At 47.1% G+C, this 21,988-nt stretch overlaps 8 protein-coding genes and 1 non-coding gene across 9 annotated transcripts; 3 read left to right on the top strand and 6 right to left on the bottom strand.

Moving 5' to 3' along the window:
* Positions 1 to 390: 390 nt before the first annotated feature.
* Positions 391 to 477, bottom strand: C7M61_004184. Its single transcript has one exon. It is a non-coding gene; the product is annotated as a tRNA-Lys (tRNA).
* A 195-nt stretch (positions 478 to 672) lies between these two features.
* C7M61_004183 (uncharacterized protein) lies at positions 673 to 2,370 on the bottom strand (the record flags this gene model as incomplete). The annotated part of the gene is made up of 1 exon (XM_024859507.1): positions 673 to 2,370. The coding sequence occupies one exon, from the start codon at positions 2,368 to 2,370 to the stop codon at positions 673 to 675; it is 1,698 nt and encodes a 565-aa protein (XP_024712479.1).
* A 774-nt stretch (positions 2,371 to 3,144) lies between these two features.
* Positions 3,145 to 5,379, bottom strand: C7M61_004182 (uncharacterized protein; the record flags this gene model as incomplete). The annotated part of the gene is made up of 1 exon (XM_024859506.1): positions 3,145 to 5,379. The coding sequence occupies one exon, from the start codon at positions 5,377 to 5,379 to the stop codon at positions 3,145 to 3,147; it is 2,235 nt and encodes a 744-aa protein (XP_024712478.1).
* A 1,811-nt stretch (positions 5,380 to 7,190) lies between these two features.
* Positions 7,191 to 8,642, top strand: PUT1 (proline dehydrogenase; the record flags this gene model as incomplete). The annotated part of the gene is made up of 1 exon (XM_024859505.1): positions 7,191 to 8,642. One exon carries the CDS (start codon positions 7,191 to 7,193, stop codon positions 8,640 to 8,642), a length of 1,452 nt encoding a protein of 483 aa, XP_024712477.1.
* Positions 8,643 to 8,681: 39 nt separating this feature from the next.
* On the bottom strand, positions 8,682 to 11,264 carry RAD9 (chromatin-binding protein; the record flags this gene model as incomplete). The annotated part of the gene is made up of 1 exon (XM_024859504.1): positions 8,682 to 11,264. The coding sequence occupies one exon, from the start codon at positions 11,262 to 11,264 to the stop codon at positions 8,682 to 8,684; it is 2,583 nt and encodes an 860-aa protein (XP_024712476.1).
* Positions 11,265 to 11,697: 433 nt separating this feature from the next.
* Positions 11,698 to 13,644, bottom strand: C7M61_004179 (uncharacterized protein; the record flags this gene model as incomplete). Its single annotated transcript, XM_024859503.1, has 1 exon — positions 11,698 to 13,644. The coding sequence occupies one exon, from the start codon at positions 13,642 to 13,644 to the stop codon at positions 11,698 to 11,700; it is 1,947 nt and encodes a 648-aa protein (XP_024712475.1).
* Positions 13,645 to 13,820: 176 nt separating this feature from the next.
* Positions 13,821 to 16,157, bottom strand: IFH1 (Ifh1p; the record flags this gene model as incomplete). The annotated part of the gene is made up of 1 exon (XM_024859502.1): positions 13,821 to 16,157. One exon carries the CDS (start codon positions 16,155 to 16,157, stop codon positions 13,821 to 13,823), a length of 2,337 nt encoding a protein of 778 aa, XP_024712474.1.
* A 2,153-nt stretch (positions 16,158 to 18,310) lies between these two features.
* GDA1 (guanosine diphosphatase) lies at positions 18,311 to 20,008 on the top strand (the record flags this gene model as incomplete). Its single annotated transcript, XM_024859501.1, has 1 exon — positions 18,311 to 20,008. The coding sequence occupies one exon, from the start codon at positions 18,311 to 18,313 to the stop codon at positions 20,006 to 20,008; it is 1,698 nt and encodes a 565-aa protein (XP_024712473.1).
* Positions 20,009 to 20,435: 427 nt separating this feature from the next.
* On the top strand, positions 20,436 to 21,905 carry C7M61_004176 (NADH/NAD(+) kinase; the record flags this gene model as incomplete). Its single annotated transcript, XM_024859500.1, has 1 exon — positions 20,436 to 21,905. One exon carries the CDS (start codon positions 20,436 to 20,438, stop codon positions 21,903 to 21,905), a length of 1,470 nt encoding a protein of 489 aa, XP_024712472.1.
* Between the last annotated feature and the right edge of the window lie 83 nt (positions 21,906 to 21,988).

Genomic DNA, 21,988 nt, shown 5'->3' with positions numbered 1-21,988 from the left:
TTTGAGTGGAGTTATATGGCACATGGCGGTTTGTGAAGTTTTTGGGCTTCATGCTTTGGGGTTTGGTGTTTTTTGGCACGGCTGCAAAATCGATGAGGTCTGGGGCTTCAGCTAGTAACTGAACTGGCCTAGCCGAAAAAAAAGAGATTTAGTGGTATTACGACTATTTTTTATAGAAAGTCAAAAGAAATGACCTTTTAACTCATAACCAGCCACGTTGTATTTCACAGCTCTAAGTTCAACTCGTGCTCTCACTCAATGAGAAATTGCAGAACCTCAACCCATCTCACGGACAGACGTTAAATCACAGCAGCAAAAATAGAGAATCATTCCTTGAAGTAATATAGAGGGCCTGAACGCAACCTAGCCACTTCCAGATGGAAAAAAGAAAGCCCGATGCGGGGCTCGAACCCGCAACCTTTTGATTGACCTTAGAAGATTAAGAGTCAAATGCTCTACCGATTGAGCTAACCAGGCTTTGTTGATTACGAGATAATTCCGGTCTTATATATCGTAATACACACGGTTCTGTGCAAAATATCAAAATTTTCAATATTTTCATTCTGTTTTGTCTTCTACTACACTGGCTCATCTCGCCCGCCAAATTTGAGCCTCCGCGGCCCCAAATTGCATGATTTGTGTGCATTTATTATATTCATTAATCTAAGTCGTCTATGCCCCTTCAGCTATCTCTATTCCCATTAGCTTGGCGGTATCCCGCATGTACTGGTCAATGTAGTCCTCAATACCTTCGCCCCTGCCACCATACCGGTCACCAGTCACGAATTGCCTGATTCTGAAGAGCCAAAATATGACATCACTAAGGAAGAGCGAAATCTTCACCTTCAACAACTGAATCCATGGACCGGGGTGACGAAGGGAGAACGTTCTCTCCTCTGCAAGAGTTTGCAATGCGCAATTCGTGAATAGATTGATTCTGTTAACTGGACTTCCCATAGTCTGGTTCAAGTTTTGCATCATTCTCATTGAACGCAGAAGGAATAGCATCTGTAATGGGAACTTCGTCTCATCTCCAAGAAAGCTTTTGATAAGATCGTACGAGCTCGTATTTCTTGCGATGAAATCCTTAGGAGGCGGCTTGAGCTGGACCATGGTCGTCAAGATCTGTGGGTCGCCAATGCCCCACGAATGTGCTATCTCCTCCATCTTTTTCTTATCATAAAGAAATAAGCTCTCCCATATGGTGCAATACTCTTTTCTAAATTTGTCCGGGAGCGAAACGTACAATCCATGGTCCAAGATGACTAACTCTTGCTTCCCATTATGTATTCTGGCCATGAGATTACCAGGATGAGGATCCGAATGGCAGAATCCGTAGTTGAACACCTGTCTTCCAAAGACTTGAACATACTGCTTCATCATAGTGGTGATGTCGAGTTTCGCATCTATCAACTTCTGCTTGTCAGCGAGAGAGATACCATCTATCCATTCCGTGACGAGAATCAGCCCTCTAGTGTAGTCATCGTAGTTTTTTGGAATATAGATATTCAACGAATCCATTGCTGGGTCGTGTGCTAGAAGGCCTGAGAGCTTTGCAGCGTTTGCTGACTCATGCCTAAAGTCAGACTCCTTCACCAATTGGTCCGAAACATACTGGGTGAAGAATGTCAACGGAAGATCAAAAATCTTGGAATACACCCACGACATTGCTCTGTAAATGGCCAAATCAACGTTGATCTGCTTGGCGATGTAAGGATGCTGGACCTTCACGGCCACTTCCTGCTGTTCTTTCTTCAACTTTGCTTTATGTACCTGGGCAATCGATGCCGAGGCCATTGGCTTACGATCGAACTGCTCGAAGATGTCCTTTTCGTAATTCTCACCAAGTTGCCGTCTGAGCGTTCTGTCTATCTCCGCCCAAGGGTCCTCAGGAGCAGCATCGTACAAATTGATGAAACGCTTTTGGTATGCCAATGGGAACACAGTTCCGTTGTTGGCAATTGCCTGACCAAGCTTGATGTAAAGGCCCTTGTTGGCCGAGAGCATCTGGAGAAGCTTCTCAGATGCCTTCTCGTGGAGATCGTCTATCTTGTCGTACTTCTTTGCATTGACTCCGTATTGGTAAGCAATCCATAAAAGCACGTAAACTGCACGAGCAGAACGTTGCAAAAGTGACAGGTAAAAGTACTCGTCAATGCCGTAAACAAGCACAGATGCTCCAGTGGCTGCAGCTATGATCTTGAATGCTTTGGGTGTTTTGGCCTTGCTACCAGTAGCATAGGTTCTTTGGAACGATCGACTGAATGCAATTCGTCTGGTATGCCGAAGAGTGCCTTGACGGTATATCCCGTGGCATCCTCGAAGGCCTAGCATGATGTAGAAGTAGTTGGTAGACTTGTTCAGTGTCATTGCATATAGCCTGTGATAGTAGCAACAAAGCACGGCGTATCTGGCGGATTTTGTGATTATGAAAAACCGTCGAGAATGTGAAAGCAATTATAAATGAAATTGAAAAGTCGAGATAAATCATTGGGCTGCATTGGTTGGCTCGTTATGTTGACATGTTTAAGCTTTACAAAATTGAGCCGTTCTGATTCGCACCCCGGAAGTCAAGGCTTTATGCTGGTTTCTGCCAAAACCATACCTACCCCACAAACCTAATAAAACCATTTAGGTAAAAACAACAAAATCTTCAAAAGCCACCTTCCCAATACATTAAAAAAAGCCAATCCCTTAAATTCCTACCCTCAATACCCCATTGACCGCACCACACGCCTTGGATCAATTGGGTTCTCTGGATACCTCGGCGCGAAAAAATCACACAAGAACTACGTCTAATCCACCCCAATGTTCAGATTGGCATCCACCACGCTCCGTTCGGCCGCTCGTCGTTACCTGACTGCTCCTGCTGCTCCTGTGACTCCTACCAAGAAGGTCGGTGCTTTCAGAGGTGGCTTTGTTGGTTTCTTCTTTGGTGTCCTGGTAGCCGGCACTGCTTCCTACTACTACATGATCGATGCGTACAAGAAGAACACCCAGATTGTCATGACTGACGTGCTCAAATTGAAAACGTCCTTGGACTCCTTGGAGAAGCACGTGCGTACGTTGGAAGAACAGAAAAAGTAGACCAGGAGAGGCCCATATATTCTATATACATCATTTCGTGATTATGCAATTGTAGGTTTAGAGGGTGTTGATGAACCCAAGCACCCTGTCGAGAAGCTGGTCGAACTCCTCCCGGCTTGTTTCGGCGGCGTAGTCGCCAACAAACCTGATCTCGATGCGTTTACCTCCTAGACTTCCTCCCTCAACCACAGACACATGGACCATCTGCTCTGTGCCGTCTTCCTGGGGCAATTCGACGGCAATTTCACGTCTGTAAGATACGTTGAGGTAATGGTAACGGACAGTCTTGCCGTTGATGACAAGGTCAATAGTGGGTGCTATCGACGTGGGTGCTCTTCCGCTGTAGTCAAGAGTAGACTTCTCAAGGAAGTCAACAACACCGGGCTGGCTGGAGAAACGCAGGTATCTGTCGATGGTGGAATCTAGCGTTTGGCTGATCGACTGGTCCTCGATATCTGCGTCTTCTTGCTCTTCGAGTATTCTTCCCGTCATTTGGCAGCTGATCTTGATGTCACTTTTGGCATCTGGCAAGCAAACAAGACTAGAGTTTTCACCCTCCACCGAAACAATCTGTAAGGTGTCAACGTCAGGCATGAGATTGGCCTTAAGCTGCACCCACATTTCAACTGGCGGATATTCCATGGCCTTGTCAGTCTCCAGCGATGCAACGAAGGGCGATGGAGTAAACTTGAACTGAAGGCTGTACATGTGAGGATCCCTATAACTTGGGCTGGAAGAGTCGTTTGCACGCATGGAGATGATCTTGTCGTGAGCCAACATGACATTGGAGTTGAAGAGCACCAGCTTATGCTTTTGTTCCAAAGTGGCCGATGGCACAATGTTTTTCTTGTTTGTGGGTATCTCAAACAACACATTTCCAAGCGTCACCGTGAAGAGCTTGGGGTCTAAGTTATCCGCCGCCACTCCTGGCAACGATTGTTTGTACTTGAAGTCTGTGAGCTCTTTGTACAATTGATCCCGTTGCTCTTTGGAAAGGGTGATATTAGATGTTTGCTCAGAAGGTGGTGGTTGCGGAGTTTCGGTGGATTCGCCTCCGAAACCAAGGCTTTCGAGAAGATCCCATCCCTTGCTATCACTCTGCTTCTCTGCAGCGGCCTTCAAAGAAAGTTTGTCGTCTTCATCACGCCACGTTTCGTCATACAAATCGATTTTTGAAAGCGACTCATCAGAGAATTTGGCAAGCTCGTCGAGAAGGAGCTGACTTGGTTTCTGATCTTTCTTTTCAAGGACATATAAATCCTTCGACCTATCCTTCCAGGCTAACAGATCGTCCTGCTTGAAAGGAAGGAAATGGTGTGGCCCTTCGGGCAAATGCAAGAACTCCTTAGTATGAAGATTGTAGTTAAGGAGCCATAAGAGAAGACGCTTGGTTCGCTTGAGCTGATTCTTATTAAGCGCGTAAAGCTCGTACTTGTCGTTTTTAAGCGGATCAAAATAGACTTCTGTGTTGCTGCCAACTTCTGCAACATTGAAGTGACCGTGCTGTTTGAGGGCCAACTTCTTGACCACAGAGAGGTCGATCTCTTCCATATGAGCGCCCTCCAAATCCGAAGTCAAATTGATCTTGGCGTTTTCAACCTGCTCTGGCGTGCCTGTGAGGAGGAGCTTTTTGGACTCGCTATCGAACTCAATCTTGGAAACAGCGCTTCTGATGTGTCTGAGGATGAGGCCATGCGACAGGAGAAGGAGGAACATTTCGTACCGCGTCAAGGGTACACTTTCGGTGACAAGCAAATCATCAAGAGACATTTCCTTGACATTTGTAGTCCAGATCTTTTCCAAAATGAAGGAGGCCAATTTCTGCTTTGTACCTGCTTTGAGTCCCTTGAGAGACCCATGTTTCTTGAGAATGTATTCTTGTAACTGCAGCGCTTTGAAGCCCTTGCAAATATCACTCACGACGGCCGCTTTCTTACCTATACTAATATCGGCACTTGATGGTTTGAAGAGCTCGATGGACTCCATGAGTGACTCTTTGGTGGATGTAGGTGGTTTGATTTTGATGGCGTCGTCTTCAAGGAGTTTCAACATTTGCCGAGGGGTCTGGCGTCTGCCTTTGCGATTGACCTCCTGAACATATTTATTGTACTTTTTGTCCTTGGTCTGTTCTGGGCTAAGAATGAGGATCCGCTTTCTGGCCTTCGGTAGGTTTTGGGTTTCTTTGGAGTAAGGCACGTCTTTGAGCGCCTTGTGCACGAAAGAAGGGTATCGTGACAGATTCCTTGCGACTAGGCCAGTGGAGAAGTAGCGAATGGGAGTGCTCCACGGCATGCTGATCGGGCCTTTCTTGATGGTGGATGGGTCTCAGGATGAGCTGAAAAACCATGGTTTATGATGCACGTGCAGTTCACGTGGCCAGTCATGTGACGCGCATGACATGGCTTATGGCTCCAGAGCATAACCACCATCGTCTCAGGCCACTGATCGGTTAACTACACCCTGATCAAAGAATCAGGCGTTGATAAAAAAAGTGAAATATTTTGTGGTTTGATTTTTCGATTTTGTGGGGTACCCCGCGTTTTATTTCTGGCACGGCCTCACGACAGTATACGGCAGTTGCCAGCGGGAGCCTGTTTTTTGAGAGAGTCAGGCAGCCCCGCAGGTCAGTCAGCACAAAACCGCATTTATGAGGAAAACAGAAGCGAGGCCGAAGGCCGTTGAACTTTTTGGAATATGATGGAATTTTTTTATTTCAGTTCTTGCTACGGAGACCAGAAGTTGCTCAGGTTCAGATTGTGAAAGAAAAAGAAAACTACGAACAAGGCCCCAAAAGTTGCTTGGGGCTTTTTGACTTTTTCTCGGATGGGGAGAAAAATAGCGAGCCATCAGGCGAGAGGCTAGGACTGCCCCACCAGTTGGGCCCCAAAAAACGGTCTGTTTTGAAAACACCCCAGTGCTCCTGCCCCATAGTTCCTGCCCCATAGTTCCTGCCCCAAGGATGAATGATACTACCATATTCGTAACCCATGACATTCGGAATTTTTGTGACACCCATTAAAAATCCCCATTGTGCTGACTCCGGCTCTTCCTTGTTCTTTCATTTGTCCAGACAAGACTGTGTTCAGGCAGTCATTGTAGTTTATTGTGTAAACTTTCGGGCGGGCCGGTTACAATAGGTGAGGCACGCTGCTCAGGTACCCTTGGCACTACTGCCGTGGCTCTTATCAGCAAGCGCAAAACCAACAAAGCGGTATGGCCGGCTGACCTTATGAATATTTTTAATTTTTTGAACTTTTGACCTGCTCGTCTACTCCCTTGCTTACTCTTTCCTTTTGTGATCGTCTCCTTTCTTAAAGTTGCTTCCCCTGGTGCCCGGTAACTTTTTTTTTTCGCAGAGCTTCGATGCCCGGCGGGTACCCATAGGGCATAATACAGCGAGGGAAAAAACAGCGAAAGCGACAGCGACAGCGGCATTCCGCTAAAAAAAGAGAACAAAATGGGAAAATCAATTCTTACACGGAAACAATAATCAGGGCAAATCCTAAACAACTTAATTTTCCCGATTTCAAATTAACCGGTGGTGCCGAGTAGGTCGTCTCCAGGGGTTGCTCCACTCCGCTTATCTCTACCGGTTTGCAGCTCCCGTTTCTTTTCCGCACGGCATCGCAGGCTATCTTCGGCCTGACCGGTCGGTCAAACCTCCCTTTCACCTTGTGCCACAGTAAAAATTTGTGACTGGTTCTTCTTTCCTAATTCCACTATGATCATCCCCCCACCTCTTGTATCCTTTCCCCCTAGCCACAAACGGCTCCATCGTGGCGCTTTCCCTTGCCTGTAGGAGAAAACGGCTTTTCGACTTTGACATGTCGCCGAGAGCCACCTGCAGGTCTACAAAGCATGACCCACAGAAGGTCAGCGTTGGCGATAAGCGACCCTGGTCTATGTGCCGTCCGTCCCCCATAGTCAACGGCATCAGCCCTCGCGGAGTTTTTCCCTCATGCGCGCTGCTCGCCATGCCATACCTTATCAGGCCGCTCGCTGTGTCTCACCTTATGGGTTTGCAGCCAGCTATAAAAGGCGGGTTTCCCCATTGTACCTACTTTTTTGTAGCTTATTTCTGATAAACATATAAACATATTCTAATGATCAACCCACTCCGGCAGACCCGTGTCCCTCTTCGCTTGCCCCTTCGCTTGCAGGCCTTGCCTCTACGCCAGGCTAGAGCTTTCCACAGCTCCCCTAACAAGAACAACCTCGCCAGAGTCACCTCCGAGTCTCAGCAAACCCAGCAGCCACAGGTGCCTGCTCAGGAGTTGCAAAAAGCTCTTCCTTTGACTCCTCCATCCTTCGCTCACCTCAAGGATTTCTCCGTTGGCGAGTTGTTCTCCTTCATGACTATTGGTGCCGTTGCATCCCACAAGTCTCTTTTGAACTTGGCCATCAAGGCTTTCCCTTTCGTGCCTATGCCTTTGATCAAGGCTTTGGTCTACAACATCTACTGCGGTGGCGAGAACATCGAAGAAGTTAAACAGACCGGCGCTAGATTGGCTGACAGAGGCATCAACAACATGATGCTTTCTTTGACCATCGAGGCCTGCAACGGTAACGACAACATCGACCCTGACTTTATTGTCCAGCAGACCCAGCACTCTGTTGACGAAATCTTGATTCCTCACACTATTTCCATGCTTGAGACTTCCGGTAAGGACGTTAACTCTGTTCCTCCAGGATATGTCGCTTTGAAGCCTACTGGATTTGTCAAGAACGCCGCTGCTGTGTTGAAGAACTTCGACCAGCCAGAGTACAAGGCTGAATTCGAGGACTTGGTTTCTAAGGTCTCTGCTATCTGCCAGACCATTTACGACTCCAACCAGAGATTGGCCCAGTTGTACCCATCCAGAGTCGCTCCTTTCGCTGTTGGTGTTATTGACGCCGAGAAGCACGAGCTCCAGGAGGGCGTTTACGAGCTTCAGAGAAGATTGTACCAGCAGTTCAACAAGTTGGACGCTCCTGTTTCCGTGGTTGGCACCTTGCAAATGTACTTGTCTGAGTCTTCTGACCTTTTGGCTAAGGAGGAGAAGTTGGCCAACGAGAACAACTACAGATTGGGCTTGAAGTTGGTCAGAGGTGCTTACATCCACTCTGAGAAGGACCGTGCCACTGTCATCCACAAGACCAAGGAAGACACCGACATGAACTACGACCAGGGTATTTCTTACTGCATTGACTCTATCTTGGCCCACCAGGGTAACGAGTCTACTATTGGCCACTTGGTGGTTGCTTCTCACAACGCTGAATCTATGAAATTGGCTACTCAGAAGACCTACCAGAGTGAGTTCTCTATTGGTAACAAGAACAAGGCCAACATCTGCTTAGGCCAGTTGTTGGGCATGGCCGACTCCGTCACTCACGACCTTATCTCCAACGACAAGGTCGACAACATCATCAAGTACGTTCCATGGGGCCCTCCAAAGGAGACCAAGGAGTACTTGTTGAGAAGATTGGAGGAGAACGGCGATGCCGTCAAAAACGACAACGGCATTCCTTTGGTCAAAGCAGCTATTCTGACCATGTTCAGAAAGATCTTTGCTTAGATGCAATTTATTATATAACGACGTAATGCATTATAGACTTTATAAACTCACAAATCCGTAGGCTGTTGGCCGCCAGACGAATCCGCTTATAGTACACTGAACCACCCATTCCCAATCAATAATTCCAAACTTCGCCAGCCCAGCAGGATTATTTGTTTTGAATGCTTTTTCGATCTCCCGATTACTGTTATCAAGCACCAAGAAACTCATGTCCTTATTTTCAGCGATGTGGGATTTGAGGTGGGTTTCATTATTGAACGCCTGTAGGGTTTGAGCCCCAAAAGCATGAAAGATGAATTCACACATTCGAAGTGTCTGTTTGTCTTGTCTTTTCTGAAAAATTAAAACATTCAAAGTTGCCATTAGGTCCGAGTTATTGTTAAACTGGTCATTAAGACCAACACCGTTTTCGAGATTCAGTCGAAAGCGGAAAACATCTTGACTCTTTAGATTTTTTGTGTAGAAGGATTGACCTGCCGGTAGAAGGAAAGCCAGCCAATTTTCAAGAATATCCTGATCCTCGATGGCTTGTTCAATGAAATTGTCTGCCAAAATCGGCCAGCCAAGTGCCAAGGCTTGAAGGTATTTGGCACTTCTTGAGTGTCCATCGGAGAGAAATGCCCCAAAGCTAATACCAAGAAATTTCTGCAGCTTGATTCGGAGATGGTATGAGCTGCATACTTCATAAGAAACAAGATCTCTGATTTCTGAATCGTAGACTATCCCTCCTCGATCTTCTATTATTTTCTTCAAAGTAGTTTTGCGTTCTGGAGCCATAGACGTGATGAAGAACACACGGCCACCGAAAATAGGTGTAAGCCTATACGATTCGCTTCGCTCTGGTTTGGCTTTGCGTGGGCTTTTGGTCTTCGGCTCAAAAACTGGCTCAGAGTTTTCTGTTTTCTGTGATGAGTCCAGCAGCTGAAGTAAAGGCTGTATGGCACCGTAGTCTCGCTGTACTAGATCGACGCCCTCGTACAATAACTGAAATCGCAGCTGATGCATTGCCCAATCATCAGGTTCCATATAACAAGTGGACAAGCTTACTGTGAGTTCGCTGGCCACATTGTGTTTTCCTTTCTTCGATAAGTGAAGTGTGTCAAAGCCACGCACACATCTGAAAGCTGCCTCGTCCGTTATAGTCATTCTCGTGACGACATATTCGGAGGGGGCCATGAACGTCCTTAGATTATCGCCGATTCTCACGTCGAGGACAAAGAGGTCTGTATTCTTCATTTCCTTTTGGCACCAGTCATAAAACTCAACAAGGGTGTGAAGCGAGTCAATCGGCCGAAGCACTCTTGCTGGGTAGTATCTGAATTGGAAATAAGCCCACACGCCTCGATCGTTCTCGAGATGTTCAACTGCAAGTGTTGCCAGGTTCTCTTCTGTGATAGCATCAAGCTCCGCCGTTTGAGATTGAGAGCCTGCTATATGGTTGATTCTCCTTTTCTTGGGTAGATTAATATGCTCGCGGCTCTCGTCAACCTCCGGCAGCATCGGAATATCTTCTGACAGCTTTTGTCGGAGAATGTCCAAATCAAGACCACTTACATCCTGGGAGATATCTTCAAGGTCAGATGAGGACTGGCTCCATGTTTTCCTGACCGTGAGACTGCTCCCAGCAGGGGTTTGGGAGGATGATTGGCTCCAAGATGTTTTTCTCGGTATCAGCAAATGTCTTCTTCTCTCCTCCAGTTCGTCTGCTTGAGTCTTCTTAAGCTTGTGTTTGAAAAGACTGTCCTCATAGAAAATGCCGTTGAAATGCTCGTCCTTATCATCATTGCTGATGATGCTTAGATCGTGTTCCCGCTGCAGCAGAATACCGTCGTTATCTTTCTGACTACTCAGAAGCACGGGCTTGCAACTTAGATCAACTGGTTCTTTTCCAGGCAGAAACACCTCCTCCTGCGTGTTCAACACCTGAGTAGTAGGCTCCTGCTCTCTCTGCACTGGCGAAAGCACCATGGTAGTAGTGTGTTCTTCGGTGTATTCTGAATAATTGGCCCTAGGAGAACTCGTAACTTGGGTGCTGGCGTAGCCGCCCACCACCTGTGTGATTGGCTGTGTGCTTTCCCAAACTGAGTTTCTCCTACCTATGACCTGGGTGGCGTCGTCCAGAGGAATAGGAGCAATTCGTTGTGTATCGTCTGTGTGGCCATTCACGGTTGGCCTGATTACTTGGGTATCACCGAGATCGACCTGATGCCCAATCACTTGAGTATCACCTAGCTCGACAGGAGCCTTCTCGTTCGGCGTCTGGATATGTTCACTTCCAATAACTTGTGTGTCTTTGGCATAACTATCACTGGCACTTCGATGTAGTAAACTCGGCGTACTATGCTGTGGCGTGGATTCGATATTGGGCATGCTTTGTAGGTATCGTATTGGAGAATGTGATTCATCCTGAGACTGCTGGGAATATGATTTGAGGGTCCCAAAGAGGGGACTCGTCTGGACCTCTTTCGATAGATCGGTGCTCCTGTCAGCTTGAGTGGCCGTATCGTTGGTACCTGGAATTACATCATCTGAGCTTGCCTTGGGCCCATTGTCCTCCTCGTACTCAGTGGCGAAAACGAGGCTGTTATTGTGCTGTGATTCGCCGTATGCTTCCTCAGGCATAACATCAGCTAGAGATTATCAACGCGCGGGTGTAGGTCGATTTTGGTGATAGTACTGGGGAAGTGAGGATGGGGCATTTTTTGGCAAGAAATGTTTCTATGGAGGTTTTTGAAAAAATTGCAGGGCATGTTATCTATCGAAAAGACTGGTAAAGTGATTTTGAATAACGAACTTAAATCAGGTGTACTCTTTGTGGGGTAGCTGAAGATCTAGGGCCCAATTGCATACTCATTTCGAAGAAAAGTATCAAACTCCATTCTGAGTTCACCCCTCCTACAGTCTACAAACTTCGATAACACAACAATAATTATTTATATAAATACCCTCAATCCACATCGTGTGTGACGATGTGTGTCGTGGATAGGATTACAAGACGGAACCATGGTTCTGAGTCGTCACACATTAAATCTATATGATACAATTATTCGGCAAGCTATTGGTATTGCTGCCGTCCGCCCTGCTCCGCCTGTTGCAACAACAGAAGAAGCGCCTGCGGGTTTTGATTCATTTGAGGGTTTTGGTTGACCAACGTTGAAAGATAGTGGAGCTGGTCTTGGGAGAGATCTTGCGGGATCTGTGGTTGTCCGTGATGCTGTGGAACTTGAGGCAAGTGTGGAACTGGCTGCTGAACGCCAGAGCTAGCACCTCCACCAAGTTTCAGCAAAATGGAATTAAGGTCCACCTGTGGAGGTGGTTGGGCAATTCTGGGTGCGCTTTCGGAAGGAGACTTCTTGAGAATACTCTTGCCAACGGGGATGTAATCCTTTTTGACAACAAACACAGCATACAAGCCTTCCTGTTCCTGGACTTTGGCGAATTTCAAGTATTCAGGAACATTGTTGCCGTTCAAGGCGAAAACATAGGCATCTTTGACACAAGCAGCCCGGTTAGACAAGACACCGACCTTGTTCTTGTGGAGTAAGTAGTCATACAATTTGTTGAATTCGGCTTCTCTGTCTTTTGCATTGAGCTTCACGACATACAAATCCCTCGATGACGTGATTTTCCCAAGGTATGGGTCAGCTTTAGCACGGTCCAAACGACCTTCGATGTCGTACTTGGACCGTTCCAACAACTCCTTGCACACACGGATCACACGATTGTGGAAGCTCGCTGTAACATTATCTTTTGGTTTTTCGTATTTTGTGCAAGAAATGAATTCTGCTTTTGCAGTAAAAGCCGCAAAGTCAGGGAAGATAATCTCTCCGTTCCAGAAGTTGACGGGCATCGTAGGCGGAAGCTTCACTTCTGGTTTCTTTGGAATCGACGGAGGCAGTTGCTTTGGAGCTGGTGGAGGAGAAGGACCCTTCAAGATGAAATCAAGCTCGTCGTCGCTGAGATCATCTTTCTTTGTTTCAGGCTCTTCAGTTTTCTCCTCATGCTCTTCCTCCTTCTCATCATCATCATCGTCTGCCAAATGGTACATCTTTGGCGCCAGCGGATCGGTCTTGATGGTGGTTTCTCTTGGAGTAGGAGACTCCTCTTTGAAGTTGCGGTGGTCCACGGTACGGGCCATGATAGAAACGTCTTCGGCATCCAGAGGGTTATTGCTGATTTCGACAACTTCTTCACCCTTGTGAGTACGGCGAATTCTCTGACTCAGAGGATCATCAACGGTAAGCACAGAGCGTCTGATCGACTCCTGGCGAACCTTTTCAGCGTATTCCTTTAAGTCACGGTCGATCTCCTCTGGTGGCTTGGATACAGCATCTGGAAACGTAAGCGAACCATCAGCAAGTTTTGCTGCCACAGCCTCTTTCTTGACGAGCGCCATTACGCTTCTACTCTTGTCTATGTATTTCTTATTTGGCGTCTGCCCGGACCACTGGAATATGGCTTCCTCTAGCCCACGGGCGATAGAATCCGCATCAAACTTGCCGAGTTTGGCCACCACATTCCTTAACGCCTTTTCAACGCTCTCTCTTGTTTTCGTCGCTGGATTAGGCTTGACAGCCTTCTTCACGGGTATCTTCCGTTCCACTCGTCTTCTCACTGGAGCTTCTTGCTCAGGTGAGTCACACCGGTTACACTGGTAGTTCTCTGGGATCAGCGTTTCCGACCGGTATCCCATACACTTGGCATGTTGCCATGTATGACAGTCGTCACATTCGATCATGGTTCCTCCACGATCCGTATCCTCGTTGTAGTTGTCCTGAGTTGTACCGCATGGATCACATCTCACGTCGCCTTCGTAGTCATTTCCGTCACTGTCTGCCTTGAAGTCATCCTCACTCTCGGAAGCCTGCTGATATTCTGAATCTTGTTTTTGCCTCTTCGCTGGGTGCTCGTCTTCTTGAGGTTTGTAGTACACATCAAACAGGTCTCTGCCCGTATGCTGGCCCTTATTCTGCCTAGATGAACGGCGCGGCTCTTCTTCCATTACGGCTACGAGAGGGGACGGTTACTGGGATGGTAAAAAAAAGGGTTCGTTGGTGTTCTTTTTGTTTGATCCTTTGATTTTTTTTAGTGGGGCTACACCTTATATGCCGTACAAACCAGCCAGATTTTTGCAACCACTCTGGTGTCTACTCCATGTTTCCAAAACTATTCATATTCCTATAAGCCCTTGATTAATGCCATGAAATCTCTGTCCTCTCCCATAACCTCTTCGGCGTCTGTGAGCACGTTCGCACTAAATAATCCAGATTTAGTGGGACGATACCCCTCTGACGCTGCTTCCATTGCCGATGCCCGTCTCCTTTTCGCTTTGGAAACACTGCTGTCTGGCAGACCGTGTCCCGTTTCGTTACTTTGGCTGGCCCTCCGTTCTTTCTTACGGCGGCCAGTGCCAAAGTCGTTCTTCATGCGAAAATTGACAATAGGCTCATGGACAGCATGAGGCTGGTGCAAATGCGACTTGTTACGGAAGGCTCCAAGAGGCACCTTCTTCTTTCTGTTGTTGAAGTCTCTCCAGATACGGATGTCGTTTTCGTCATCATTGTCCAACTCGCTGATATTGAGCAACTCTTCGAGTTCGATAGCAGAGTCCTCATGCTCATTCTTTCCAAGACTGATGGACTTCCAGCCTTTGGTCCTTGGGTTCTTCTGTGTATTCTGGCCGCTCTTCAATGTTCTCGTAGAAAGACCATCGATAATGCCAAAAGGTTTGCTCTCAATAGCCACCCAAGTTCCAAGGACTGGAGGTCTGTAGTCCGCAGTCTTAGACGACAAGACTTCCTTAGCCATCTTACTTCCATTCTGGTTTTTGCCAGATTTGGGAAGCGATGTGTCAACATCCGTAGACTCACCACTGTCGTATTCCTGATCTGACAATGGCTCAAGGCTAAACTCACGGTCGTGGGTTGCTTCACGAGTTTCTTTCTCCTGGCGCAAGATCTCTTCGAGAATGAGCTGCTCCTCAACATCCACGGGTTCAGCATTCACGTCTGCATCGGATTCGCTGTCGGAGCTCAAGAAGTAATTCCACAAATAAGAATCGTCTTCCTCCTCACTGTCAAGCGGTCCTCTAGGCTTCTTCCGTTTCTTGTGGCTGGACTTCTTGCGTTTCTCAGGACTCACGGACTTGCTCACAGGGCCGTCCAAAGTGTCGGCATCATTCTTCAAATCCAGAAGACTGCTCTCAGACTCCTTGCTATCGTCCTCAAAAAGCGGAGCATCAAACTCCATAAGATCCATGAAGTCAACTTCATCCTCGTCCTCATCATCCTCGATGTAACCGTCGAGGGTATCAGACTTGGAGTTGTCTCCAGCATTGTCGTACTCAGTCACCTTGTCCTGGAAAACCTGCTGTCCAATGCCTTTAGCAAAGTCGGACTTGCCTGGCTCGTCTTGAATTTCATTCTCGTCATCAAAACCGTTCATCTCGAATTCGTTCACCAAGTACTTCTCCTCTTCCTCCAAGAAAGGATCCATGGTCTCATCCTCATTGACAGAGCTAACCAGTCTCTGTCTCGATCTTGATGAGTCAATGTCCTGAGGATTACCTGTGATGAACTCCTCGATATCGTTGTCGGCTTGCAAGGTGGCCAAAAGATCGTTATCATCGAACTCGTAGTCATCGTCAGACTGGAGTTCATCATCCTTGATCTTAGGCACGTCAATGATGGGTTCGTCAAATTGGAAATTGAGATTGTAAGATTGTTTGTCACCTAAGTCCTGAGTGACCTCCTCACCAACATCCTCCTCTTCGGGTTGTACTGGCTTGATGACATTAAGTGGGTCTTCCTGATCACTGTCATCTTCAATAGCAGATTCGTTAGCGGCATCATCAAAGTCAAACTTGAAGTTGATACTGTCCGGTAAGGGTAGCTCGGACTGTCTTCTGTAGTCTGACTTTCGCCTCTTCTTGTCCTTGGCGTTTTGCTGTTTCTGTAATGCCTTGATCGCTTTGAGAGATTTGTGGGATTTAGCATTAGCTCGCCTTTCAGCCTGGAGTTGAACAAAGTCAACCTCGGAGTCATCGGATGACGACACCGACGAGTTGTCCTCCTCGTCATCGGAGTCGGAATTTGACTCAGAATTGCTATTCGAATGGCCCCTGTCCATCATCGAGTAGATCCCTGTTAAACCGACAGACGAATTGTCATCGTCGTCTACGTCATCGCTAAGGTCATCATCCTTATCGGATTCAAAGACCTGAGCATACGAAGCTTTGGGTCCTTTTTTGGGAGCTCTCTTCTTGGCGGCCTTCGATGGCGCTTTGGTTCTCCTAGGCAATTTGGCATTCTGGAAAAATACCGATCCTTTCCTCAGTGCAGACTGTTCGTCCTTTTCGGACATCGCAGTAAGCGAGGACTCCGAATCCGAATCGGAATGCTTCCTAGTCTCTTCGCTGTATTCGGAAGAGGAGGAACTGACAATGCTGAATCGTCTATCTCTCTTGTATGGCAAATTCTTGATATTCTTGCCCCCGTAATTCGGGGGCTTGTACATTTTTGGGTTCAGTTTCTGGGATACCCCAGATTTCTTCGTTGTTGTTTTCGGCATTTCACACTGTTCCTAATAAGATCTAAGAGCGTATGAGTGGTTTTTTGTTGTATGTGAAGAAACTGGTTAACATGCTTTGGGAAATGTATAAAACCGGGAGTCGAGTGTAAAATGAGAACCCAGGGGGAAATTGATCCTGAGACTTGGGCTCCAAAAAAAGCTGCAATAAAGACTTGTTCTTGCAGATATATGAGCAAATTGAGATTTGGATTGCTGAAATCAGGCAACCTGCGTGTTTAAATGAAGAACTGTGTGATGAAAATGTACTAGATTGAGGCGATGAGGTAAATTTCACGATATGTGAGGTCGAGTGCAGGAGAAGGACCACAGTTTAGGAGGGGCTTTTAGGGGACACCTAAAGAGGGGAGTGATAAAAACTTTTCCGTTGCTTCTTGACGGGCCTTTAAATTGTAGGCTTTTCCCTAAAGTGTTAGGTTTTTATGACGGGTGTGGGGATGCAGTTAGGCTACTAACGCAAGCTAGAGCTGAGCAAAGGAATATCGGTGTACGAAAAAATAGAACACTTTTAAAATCGACAGAACCACTCTACATAACCTCTACAGAAATAAGTTACTTCGACCGTTTCTGTGGTTGTTCCAGTGCAGCTACTTACACTCATGTGCGTCGGTATTGTAAGTAAGACATTGTGCGCAATGGGATAAAAGGAGTAGTGGTTATGGTGCCAAATCGGGGACATTTTACTGGCTGGATCCGAGATGCTTAACGGTATGCATCTAGGTACAAGGTGCTGTGGTGGGGTGTTGGTGGACCGCAATGCTGGATCGTGGTTATCAGGTCCACAGTGGTTGCGAAATGGAAAACGCAATAGGGACGATTTCCCCGAGGGGAGTTTTGGCCTGAAAAATTCGCTCAGTGCAACGAGAATTTGCTTGAATGAGGTTCCAGAATTCATTGTTGTTTATTGACGGCTGATTCAGGATCAAACCTTGTCTCGAGGTGGATCTCGATTGGTGGCTTCATAATTAGTCGTGTGAGCAATTGACGCTAGGCTGTCTGTGTTACTAAATACGAAAGTGCCTTTGAATAGTAAACGAGATTTATGGAAGGCGATATTATTGGAACGTGTAGTGAATGAAAAGTGGCATTTTCCTATATTGGCAGATTAGACGAGCTCCAACAATGTTCAAAGGACACAATGACGACGATGATTTGGCCAATCGTGTTCTTTTTTCGTGAATGTCCCTGATTCTAAGAAGATTATGAAAGCTTTACGTCTCGTGAAGCACTTGGCAAAGAAGTTCAATGGAAGATCCGTTTATTCTGTGGACTCCATATCCCCTCGTACCTTGTAGAAGCGGGATCAGCACGCCATGTTCTCGAATCACAAATTGTCTCAGAAGCAAATTTAGAACATATGTTCTTACTCTTCCATTAATGCTGTTCATCAGGGATTGTGTTTGTGCAATTTTGGTAGTAACGCCTATTTTGACATGTTCACGTCAAAGGTGTCAAACAATGCACAATTCCTTTTTTTGCGACCACCCCAAGAACAAGTATTTACGATAGAAAACACCTGTTTAAATATGACGTACAATTCATGACAGCCAGCACGAACTCGATTTCAGTAACCTGCTAAAGACTCCTCACATGCCCTCTTCACCTTATAGCACTTGCAGGTTCTTTCCCAAAAATAGACGTTAGCTGATGCGACATCGATGGCTGCGAAAACGACAGTTAGCGATGAGCCCGAATGATCCAGGCAGATACTTCGATTATTGCTTTGATTTATCGAAAATTTTGTAAAAGTATTGCTGTAGGACAAATCCCAATATCCAAAAAGCCGAGATCATACACCACAGACGTAGATCAACGATTAGCAACCAGCACACCCTGGGAATGTGCATGGGGGACTTTTCTCAATGCATCAGATCGAAAAGGCTCAAAAGCCACGGTCTACTCTCCAAGCTCACCAGGCAAAAACTCCCACTTCGATTTCCCTCAAATAAACTTAAACTTTATCTTTGCCGTGTGAACGCCTCTTTTTACTTACCCTTTCCTGCCGAAGCGTGGTCCCTGCCTGCAGAGGACGCGAATATGTTCCTTAGCCCTGTCAATCTGAAAAAGAACCACCGACCACCATGTCTGTTTTGAACACACGCAACCTCCGCGTGATAGTGGCGGCTTTTGTCGTCTTCACTGTGTTGACGTACTTTGCCGTGTCTGCTGGCCACTACACAGAGTCTGCTGCTCGGGTGAAACCTCCTGCTAACTCGGATCTCTTGGAAGCTGGAAACACCTTGCAAGGTTCTGCTCACAAGGGCATGGAGGCCCCTTACAAGGCCAGTCCTAATGTTCAGGGAAACAAGGCCGACAAGCTTGATGCCGAAAAGCCAGCGGAAAAGCCAGTTGATAAGCCAGTCGCCAACGTATCTCCAGAGAAGCCCGTGGCTGATAAACCAGCTGCCGATAAGCCCGTTGAAATCCCTGCTGAAAAGCCCCAAAAGGGTGCTTCGGGTGCTTGTGACCAGACTGACTACGTGATCATGATCGACGCTGGATCCAGTGGATCTCGTGTCCACGTGTACTCCTTCGACACCTGTGTGTCTCCTCCAAGAGTGCTCAACGAGGAGTTCAAGATGCTCAACCCGGGACTTTCTTCTTTTGACACTGATACCAAGGGTGCTGCTGCCTCTTTGGACCCCTTGTTGGAGGTGGCTTTACAAACCGTCCCCAAGGAAAAGCAGTCTTGTACCCCAGTGGCTGTCAAGGCCACCGCTGGTCTTAGAATGTTGGGTGCTGAGAAATCGGACGCTATCTTGAAGGAGGTCCGTAACCACTTGACCAAGGACTATCCTTTCGCCGTTGTGGAAGGCGATGGTATTTCCATTATGGACGGTAAGGACGAGGGTGTGTACGCCTGGATCACTACTAACTACCTTTTGGGTAACATCGGCTCCTCCGAGAAGCTTCCTACCGCCGCTGTTTTCGACCTTGGTGGTGGTTCCACACAAATCGTCTTCGAGCCTGAGTTCAATGGTGCCAACGACGTGTTGGCTGAGGGTGACCACAAGTACAAATTCAGCTTTGGTGACAGAGACTTTGAGCTTTACCAATTCTCCCACTTGGGCTACGGCTTGATGGAAGGAAGAAACAAGGTCAACGCTGCTGTCATCAAGGCCGCCCAGGACACCACCTTGACGAAATACGCTTCCAAGGCTGCCGCCAAGGAAGCCACTGCTGCATCCACCCTCATGAACCCCTGCATTCCTCCTGGTGTTTCGGCCAAGGACATTTTGGTTCAGGCGTCTGAGGACGAGTTCTACAAGGTGAACTTCGAGGGTCCTAGCGAGCCTTCTGCTGCAAGATGTAGATTCTTCGCTGAAGAGGTGTTGAACATGGAGGCCGAGTGTAAGCAGAAGCCTTGCTCCTTCAACGGTGTCTACCAGCCTTCGCTTGTCAAGGCTTTCCACAAGGCCTCTGACATGTTCGTCTTCTCCTTCTTCTACGACAGAACCAACCCCTTGGGCTTCCCCGGCTCCTTCACCGTTGAAGAGTTGAGAGATTTGACCTCCGCTGTTTGTAAGGGTCTGAGCGCTTGGAAGACCACTTTCCAGAGCGAGGAATTGCAGAAGCTCGACAAAGAGCCTCAATGGTGTCTTGACTTGTCCTTCATTTCAGCCATGCTCCACACAGGTTACAACATCCCCTTGAACAGAGAGTTGAGGACGGCTAGAAAGATCGCTGACAACGAAATTGGTTGGTGTCTTGGAGCATCGTTGCCATTGTTAGACCCCAAGGCCGGCAACTGGAAGTGCCGTATACTGGAGACGAAGTAAGGTGAGACTCATTAAATAATTATTGTTACGTCTACGTAATACCCACAAAATTTCAGCTTTTCATATTATCAAATTGTGATTTCAAATTGGCTTTCCATCTGTCTGTGACTTGACGAACTAGACAGGCCGGATCGCACTGCGGGTGCACATGGCTATAACCGACCATACCGCACAGTATCTTGAACAACAAGGAACACAAAGATCCATCACTGCTTCGGAACATAAAGATCAAGCTCTTTTTCCGCTTCACTCAAGGTTGCTAACTGTTGATTATCATCACAATTAGTTTCTTCTTTGCGCATTACAGATGCCTAATAAACCAAGAAGAACCTCCTCTCTTGGACATCAGATCCATAAAACGAGGCTGTCACTGGCGAGCCAGGACAGGCGAGATGCTCGTCTTGGAGAAGGAGGCCAAACAACCCAGATGCTCAAGAAGTTTGGCTCTGAGGAATTGAAGGAAGTCCGTTCACACACTGACCTAGCAAGAACCGCAAATGGAGTTCGTATGCTCACCAAAAACATCGCCAAGGCCACAATCCAGCTTCATGTGAAGGCTATCATGATTGTGACGAAAGCCAGAGATAATTCTTTGATCTATTTGACGCGAGAGGTTGTTGAATGGCTCTTCACCAGGAACGAGGATATCACGGTGTATGTGGATGCTAATCTCAAACATCTGACGAGGTTCAGCTCGTCCTCCATTCTCAAGACATATCCTAAAGCCCAGCACTTGTTGAAATACTGGAACAAGGATCTCGTCAAGAGAAAGCCTGAAGGCTTTGATTTGGTTATTACGCTAGGTGGTGACGGTACGGTCTTGTACGTCCTGAATTTGTTCCAGAGAATTGTTCCCCCAGTCATGTCGTTTGCTCTAGGTTCCCTTGGGTTCTTGACAAACTTCAAGTTTGACCAGTTCAAGCAAAGAATGACCACTGTGCTCGACACAGGTGTTAGAGCGTACATGAGAATGAGGTTTACCTGTCGAATCCACCGCTATGACGGAACATTAATTTGCGAGCAGCAAGTTTTGAACGAGCTCGTTGTCGACAGAGGCCCATCTCCATATGTTACCAACCTAGAACTTTATGGAGATGGCTCTCTTCTTACTGTGGCCCAAGCCGATGGCTTAATCATTGCTACTCCAACAGGCTCTACGGCATATTCTCTTTCAGCTGGTGGCTCTCTTGTTCACCCAGGCGTGAGTGCTATTCTGGTCACCCCCATCTGTCCACACACACTCTCCTTCAGACCAATCTTACTTCCAGACGGCATGTTTCTCAAGTTAAAGGTCCCAGCCGAAAGCAGAGCATCCGCATGGGCATCTTTCGACGGTAAGGTTCGCACGGAGCTCAACAAGGGCGATTATGTCACTGTTCAAGCAAGCGCCTTCCCATTTCCCACGGTCAGACTGTCAAAGACGGAATATTTCGACTCAGTGAGCCGAAATCTCAATTGGAATGTTCGTGAGAAACAGAGGCCATTCTCTCACTTCCTCACGGGTAAAAACAAGTCCGAGTTCGAGCAACATCAGCGTAATGGCGTTCAGACCAGCGACGGCCATCGCCTCTCAGAGTTGACCATCAATGACAATGACGAGTTTGACATTGATTGGTCCGACGATGGTAAGGATGAACTGTCGGAAGATCAACTGCTGCAGCTAGCACTTGACTTCAAGAAGGATTCGAGAAAGAGTGACGCAGAAGGAACACAAACGGATGAAGAAATGCTAGATTACAATTTGGTCGAGCCATTTGTTCCACTGCCAGGCAACGAGATACGGACTCCGACAGGTCACAATTACAATGACGACAGAGAGTGCTACACTCATCCCAACGCTACCATTCTGTTATACGGTGATTCGTCTGGCGGGTCTGATGAAACTGAACATTCGTAAACGATGCTTAGAAATGACTGATTGATTAATATTTGGTGTTATAGTGAAGAGATGTCATTGGGTGCAATATAGCCATCCAGAAG

This window comes from Candidozyma pseudohaemuli, assembly GCF_003013735.1.
Source record: "Candidozyma pseudohaemuli strain B12108 chromosome Unknown scaffold00012, whole genome shotgun sequence".
NCBI lineage: Eukaryota > Fungi > Ascomycota > Pichiomycetes > Serinales > Metschnikowiaceae > Candidozyma > Candidozyma pseudohaemuli.
The sequence above is the reverse complement of the archived record's forward strand: the minus strand, read 5'-3'. Positions and strand labels throughout refer to the sequence as shown.